Source organism: Aulonocara stuartgranti (genome assembly GCF_965226115.1).
Source record: "Aulonocara stuartgranti genome assembly, chromosome: 10".
NCBI classification, from domain to species: domain Eukaryota; kingdom Metazoa; phylum Chordata; class Actinopteri; order Cichliformes; family Cichlidae; genus Aulonocara; species Aulonocara stuartgranti.
In genome coordinates, this window is record NC_138946.1 from 1,345,102 (window position 1) to 1,352,500 (window position 7,399).

The 7,399-nt window shown below is 48.5% G+C and overlaps 1 protein-coding gene across 2 annotated transcripts in view; it reads right to left on the bottom strand.

The window, feature by feature from the left end:
- Positions 1-857: 857 nt before the first annotated feature.
- ncbp3 (nuclear cap binding subunit 3) overlaps positions 858-7,399 on the bottom strand; it is an 11,695-nt gene continuing 5,153 nt past the window's right edge. For both annotated transcript variants that reach the window (XM_082548116.1, XM_082548115.1), the window contains exons 9-13: positions 7,340-7,399; positions 5,385-5,697; positions 2,510-2,658; positions 2,268-2,438; positions 858-2,191 (exon numbers count right to left, since the gene is read on the bottom strand). The exon at positions 7,340-7,399 is cut by the window's right edge and continues 50 nt beyond it. In XM_082548116.1, coding sequence (XP_082404242.1) covers positions 1,833-2,191; positions 2,268-2,438; positions 2,510-2,658; positions 5,385-5,697; positions 7,340-7,399 — 1,052 coding nt within the window. In that variant the 3' untranslated portion in view covers positions 858-1,832. The remainder of the gene's footprint in view (positions 2,192-2,267; positions 2,439-2,509; positions 2,659-5,384; positions 5,698-7,339) is intronic.

The window sequence follows — 7,399 nt, forward strand, 5'->3', positions numbered from 1 at the left end:
TGATCTTCTTATGGCCTCTGACAGTGGACTCATCTCTGTGCTTGTCCTGCTAGACCTCAGTGCAGCGTTCGATACTGTCGACCATAATATCCTATTAGAGCGATTAGAACAAGCTGTAGGTATTACAGGTACTGCACTGCTGGAGATTCCCATGATGCACTGAGTGTTTCTTGGTGTGGTAATACACCTTTCTGCATTTAATCGTTAGTAATTATTAATCTCTGGCTCTCTTCTGCAGCACGTCTTTGTCCCATCGTCCAACTTCTGCCAGAGGTTTTTCCATCCGGCTGTCGCTACAGTGACAGCTCAGGGGTCTTTACCTGACATTATAAAGCACTTTGACACAACTGTGAGCTGAAGTGTTTTCTGCTGGACATTTGTCATTTTAATTTGCAATGTTTTCGTTTTTTCCTGTGAACATGATCCTCTCTGAGGGTCACGTGTTCGATTCGTACACCTGACAGAAGCGTCGCATTTATCCAGGCAGCAGCTCCAACAGCGAGAAACACACACGTCTGCAGACTTTTTAAAATAACTCAACTGTTTAAATTAAGGATTAAAATTTGCATTATGGAGGGGTGTGGCCTCTTTAGCTGACAGGTGGATGGTGACGCACAATTCTGACCTGGAGCCTGATAATATGGCTGCTGAGGTTAATCGCACCAACACGTCTGAGGAAGATGGTTTTATATTTGGCTGTTCCTGAGCATCTGTGTGTCTGCGTCCAGCGCAGAGGCCACGCCTCAATGAGCTCACAACCCCTCCCTGGTTGTTGGAACACCCGCCTGAAAAGCACACCTGTGTTGTGCAGGTATCTGTGGTCAGGGTTACAGGAAGAAGACTCGACACGTGTGGAATAAAACATCAGCCGGTACTTTAATAATGATCTCATCTCAGGAGCAGCAGTGTGGTGTCACCTGCACGTGGACCCAAAGGTTTCATTTAAAAACAACACATCATGTGACGTCACAGGAACAGTCGATGGACTCGCACTCGCACACACATCCGGGTCATCAACAAGGTGTTTAGAAGAAAAAAATAATAATAAAGAGACAAAAAGTAGGAAAATGTCCCACAGCGGACGCCCCAGTCCTGCCAGCGCTAACACCACGCCTACACCACACGCTGGAGGCGGAGTCACTTCACTGTCTGAGCTGCAGTCATACGGGGAAAAGCTGAGGAATGGTGGCGAGCGAGAATGGTGACAAGAAGAGCAGCAGCAGGTGAGCGGAGAGTTTCCCATGATGCTTTGCCACATCCTGACAGAACACCACAGGCAGGAGGAGAGGAGGCCGCGGGAACCAAAGCTTCGCCCTCTGCTCATAATTAGCACCGAACTTCGCAGGACTTCCTCTGAAATGTCCTCAGATCCACAGCCGAGTGAACAAACTCCGGAACGCCGAGGCAGGAAATGACCTCACAACCCGACTGACCCCTCAGTACTGGGCGATACGACTTCAGGGGACGGATCGCTTCCTTTGGCTCTATTCTGCCTCACCTGCAGCAGGTGATTAGAGGCCACGCCCCCAAACAACTGTCACTGATCTGGATGATAAAGTGACAATTTGCAACTTCACCTCGCTTCAGACAGGAAGTGAGGAGGGCACACACTGCAGGAAGTTGAAATTAAAGGTGGGCGGAGCTTCAGGGAGCAGTCGAGGTGGACTGCGGCTCCCTGGAGAAGTTTTATGAAATGTTTCTGTTGATATTTACGAGTCATTATTTCAGGTGTTTTCAAAGGGAGAAGCTCGCCGCCCGGCCCCGTTCCCCAACTCACCCGGGTCGTCGTCCATCAGAGGAAATACTGCTCCGCCCCCTCCTCCTCGTGTGGTTCAGGCGTCGGACTCGTCGCTGCTGTCGCGGCTGATCTCGATCTGCAGCGAGGGCAGGTTGTCCAGCCGACTCTTCTTCATCTTGTGGGTGAGACGCTCCTGCTTCTGTTTGATCATGGCGCCCCACATCCTCTGCAGCGTCGAGTCGTCCTCCTCGTCCCCGCGCCTGTCGTCGTCCTCCTCCTTGTCCCCCTCTCCGTCACCACGCCTCCTCTCGCTTCTACTGCTGCCACCGCCATCCCGGCCCGATGAGGAAGAGGAGAACAGCCCCGCCGAGCGGCCGCTTGACCTGTCGTGACGTCTGGCGGCAGCGCTGCTGCCGTCGTCGTCGCTGGAGCCGAGTCTGCTCCACAGCCCGCCTGCAGACGAGAGAGAGCGTTACAAACGCCACACAGCAAAGAAAGAAGACGACAGAGGTTGGCGTCGCCTCCGTACCCGTCTTCCTGTCTGTGGATGAGTTTGAGCAGTGGCCTCTGCTGTCCTGACTGGCCACGCCCAGTCTGCGATGCACATCTCTGGCTAGGGGAGTGTCTCTCGGGGACAGCGGTGAGGGGGAGCGGCGTCTGTCTGGAGAGTAGCGTCTTTTCCCGAGCCGCTGCCGTACGTCTGCGGAGAGCGTCAGAGTCAGAGGCCCGCCTCACGGCAGCACAGCAAGCACCTGGATTTAAACCGCTCACCTGTCTTCCCGCCGCTGACCACCGGAGGGGGCTGGCTGTGCTGAGAGTGGCCCTGCCGCTTCTCCTCCAGCAGCTGCCGCACGTCCGTCACCTTAGAGGGCGACGAGGCTTTGGTCCTGCTCTGTGATCCCGACGTTCCGATCCTGTTCCTGAACGGTGCGACACAGGCAGAGTTAAACGCAAAGCAAACGTGTGAGCGCGGCGGCGAAACATTCCTGCAGGTTTAATGATCAGAGCAGAAGAAAATCTTTCGTGCATTCACTAGCTGTGTCCCACAACCTAGGCTGCATCCTCCTGAGGCCGCATTTGTAGGCCGATTACATCACAGCAACGCGGCGTAGACTCCTCCAAATATATCCCAAAATGCCTCCTCCATTTCCCCGAATTTGAAGGATGGGTCGGGTAGGTCCTTTACTGCAACTAAGTTTTAATATTACTCTTATTATTCTTTCTGGGTCACAAAATAAACTTTTAACATATGTCCAGGCGAGAATGTGGCTGTGCAAACCTCAAATATCTGCTCGGTTTATCAAGACACATATTTGCAAAAGTGCTTCAACGTTTTCGGAGACATCTGTTACCCACCAGCGAGCCGGGGCGAGAACGGCAAACTCCCGGCACATCGTTTTCAGATAAGATAAAGAGACAAAGAAGAAGTTTATTGTCATTGTAGTTATACAACAAAATTTGTTTGGTAGCTCACAGCAGCAATAAAACAAGAAGCAGCACAGTAATAAATAACCGTAGTAAAAGTATAAGATATAAAGTAAAAGGAAGGAACTTAGCACAGTAAATAAAGAAAACATAACAGCATTTACACCAGACACTTTACAGACCACCGCGGTCTTTCGCTACTCAGTTTAAATGTAATATATAAGTTACTTAGACAATGATAGTCGACTAGTCAGCGATTATTTTTGCGATTAGTCACTAATCAGATCATCATCCATACAGCTTATTGCACCAGCAGCATCTGCTCTTATATAACTATCATTAGCTTACAGCTTTAAGTGTTTCAGGTGCTAACTAAAAATAAAGACAAGATGATAGTTTATTAAATGTTAATGACATTTGCAGATTGTTTCGGTGAAGTTTAATAAACTCCTTGCTATCTAAAATATAACAGGACACTGGAGTATATTCTCCAGCATCTCACACTTCTGATAATCAGCTGTCTGCTTGACGTTTATTCAGCTGTGTAAAAACTATAACTTTAATCTCAGACAAACCGATTTACTCAGGAACAAATAAAATACTGAAAAAAAGCCAAACAATAACATTTTTAAGTTATCTAAGTGACTTATATATCATGTTTAACCTGAGTAGCAAAAGACGGCGGTGGGTTTGAAAACAATTTGCCGGGAGTCCGGTGTTCTCACGGCTCTAGTGACCTTGCCCCCGGCTAGCTATCGAGCTAGTGGGTAACAGACGTCTCCGAAAACGTCGGAGCGCTTTTGAAAATATGCGGTGTCCTGATAAACTGAGCAGATATTTGAGGTTTACACAGCTACATTCTCGCCTGAAAATATGTTAAACGTTTATTTTGTGACCCAGAAAGAATAATAAGAGTAATATTAAAACTAACCAGCTGCCGCCATTGTTGGAAACTGAGCTGGGCCGCGCTATGAATTCTGGGACAGAGCTTCTTCTTCTTCTTCTGGGTTTAACGGCAGCTGGCATCCTTGTACATGCAGTGCTGCCATCTTCTGTTTCAGTCCGTTATTACACTCTTAAATCCTGCTACTGATTCCTGCGTCTTTTGTGATCTTACAAAGTTTCAAACGACGCGTCGACTATTAAATCAGTCGTCGACGGTTTTGATAGTCGACGTAATCGTGACTAGTCGACTAATCGTGGCAGCCCTATTAGACAACCTAAAAATGTTATTGTTTGGCTTTTTGTTTTATTTGTTCGTGAGTAAATCGGTTTGGCTCAGATTAAAGTTATTAGATAAAATAAAACTTTATTAATCCCCCGGGTGGTTTTCACACAGCTGAATAAACGTCAAACAGAAAACTGATTAAACAGATGGTCGAGTTTACTCCAGTGTCCTGTTACATTTTAGACAGCAAGGAGCAGACGGACGAGTTTATTAAACTCCACCGAGACAGCGCTGACGCAGATCTGAAGGCGAGACCGTCCAGTTTCAGAGCTGTTTACTTCCGGCCTTCTCGGTCCTCCGGAGGATGCAGCTTAGGTTTTGGGACACAGTAACTGTCAGTACTCACAGCAACAGCCTGGAGACTAAAGATCCGCCCACACAGGAAGTAGTATGTGGTAGTGGTTGTTTTACAGTTGCTGGTTGGTGACCAGCCAATCGTTCTCACTCGCTTCAAAGTTAAATAAAGTTTAACTCGGGATCCGCCCACTTCCCACCATCATCACCCAAAACTGCAGAATGCCTGATTTTTCTATGATGTCACTTCCTGTGAGGCCGCCCACTCAGACGTAAAAACAAGGTTCTGGTATTTGAAGGAAGCAGGAACACTGCGGCACCCCTGATTTTCAAAATAAAAGCTGTGAGCAAACATGATGGCTCTTTCCATTTTAATTTAATGCTCAGCCTCACTGAGAGGCGTGCACACACACACAGACACACACACTCAGTCTGCAGCATGTCTTTTGTAACCAACCAATCACAGCAGATGGCCCCTCCCTGAGCCTGGTTCTGCCGGACGTTTCTTCCTGTTAAAAGGGAGTTTTTCCTTCCCACTGTCGCCAAAGTGCTTGCTCATAGGGGGTCATATGATTGTTGGGCTTTTCTCTGTATGTATTATTGTAGGAGCGCCTTGAGGCGACTGTTGTTGTAAAAATAAAACTGAATAGAAAATAACACACACACACACACACACACACACAGGTGAGCGACTCTGACCGGATGCTCTTCAGGTGCGTCTCCAGCTCGTCGGCATACATCGTCATCTTCTTGCTCTTCTTCGGCGACGGCGTGGAGATCATCTTCAGCTCCAGGTCGTAGTCCATCTCGTCCGACTCGGACCACGGAGACGGAGAGCGGTCCGTCTGGCTGTGGAGCCCCGCCCCCAGTGAGCGTGAGCCACCGCCCCTGTCCCCCCTCTCCCTGTACTCCACCACCCTGTCGTCAGAGTCCATGTCCTCGTCGCCGTCTTCTTCCTCCTCCTCCTCCTCTTCTTCCTTGATGGGCTCCTCGGGCAGGTTGACGAGATCCGCTGAAAGCACAGAAGTCATGAAAACGTTAGCATGAAGCAGAAGAAAACCACATTTAGGGCTCTAGAGACCAATCGTTTCAATGGTGCGACTAAGAAAAACAGCTGTTCCAGTAAAAAAGAAAAAAAAGTCTCAGCAACTCTCAAAGTCTCCGTGTGGTCAACAACTAACACATGCCCCTATTGTGTGTCCCAATCAGTGAACGTCAGGGGCGGGACCTCTGTGATTGGCTGTGGTTCTAAAGTGCAGGTGGACAGAGGGAGGCGAGGAGCTGAATAAAGCCATATCGAGTCATTAAATCCTGAATCGACTTTTAAATGTATTTTGTCAGAAACGCCGAAATCTCAGGTTAAAGCTCACAAAACTATTTCAACAAACGGTAAATAAGAGCAGATACACAAACTCCACACAAACACAGAGCTGTCGGCTTTCTCATCGTACACGGACACGCCGTCGGGCCCGCTCTGTGTTTACGTCTTTTTTGCGCCGATTCTGAGCTGCAGGTTTTGTTTCTCTCCGACCAAAACTCACTGAACCAGCACCAAAAGAAGCAGCAAACTACGCTTCAGATTTGATCAACATCGTCATTAATTCACTCTGACTTTTGCTGTTTTGCTTCCAGCACGATCAAAAGCACACTTCCTGCACAGCTCTCTCTCTGATCTCAGTTTTCTGCATTATTCATTCACCCATCAGTCTGCTCCTCGGACAAGAAAGCCTCATTTCTGCTGTTCAACACTGAAGAAATGTAAACGTTTTAAAATGATGCAAAACTGCAGAACATTTTAAGTTTCTCTGCTATAAAATCCAGGCCAGAAAAATCTGCTTCATGTTTTTCTGTTTTATCCTCTGCTGTGATGCTCAAGTCTCACAGTATCAGTGCTGATAAATGATCAGAATTACAATATTTCTGACTGTGAGACAAAACTGAATCCAGTCGAGTAGTGATGGTACCCAGCCCGGGTGAGCAGCGTAGGCCCGACAGAGTGGATGAAGCTGTGGGTAACAAGAGAAGATGAAAAGAACGACTGATAACATTTTTGTTAAGTTAAGGCCTGATCCGTCTGAAGTTCACAGCCAGCTCTGACACGGAGCCATCAGCCTCCGAGCGCTGAAAAAGCAGCAGAAACACATTATATGCTGCGGTAAATGCCCACGTGCCCCCTCCCCCCCCTTTCAGCAGCAAACAGGTCGTCAGAGGAGCCGATGTGATGATTAAGTTTAACATTGTCTACAATATCACCAAAGAGCGTCAACGCACTTTAAGCACAAGCTTGTTACTGAATCATTTACAAATCGATATCGTCTGTGTGGACACAAACTTGCCCCCAAAAAGTGCACGTGTGAAACTGTGGTGCGGTTAAAACGTTTGTGCCGCCGTGGCAGAAAGTTAGTCTACAGCTCTGACATTTATCCACCGCCCAGAGGCTCCTCTCTCCCTTTGGGAGCCAAGGTGCTGTGAGGTCATCGTGGCGTGGATGACGAGGGTACAGACAGACGAGCCGCGTGTCACTGTTAACGGCCGACCACGAAAATTTACGACCGACGGGAGAAAACGCCTTCGATACTCCGAGGGCTCGTCTGGGTTCGGGATCAAAGCCTAACTGACCCCGCCCTCTCTGTGCCAGGGCGACGTGATCTCACCCGAGTGTCGGTGTGTGTACGGCGGCGTGTGGCCCATGCTGTCTCCAATCAGAGGCTTCT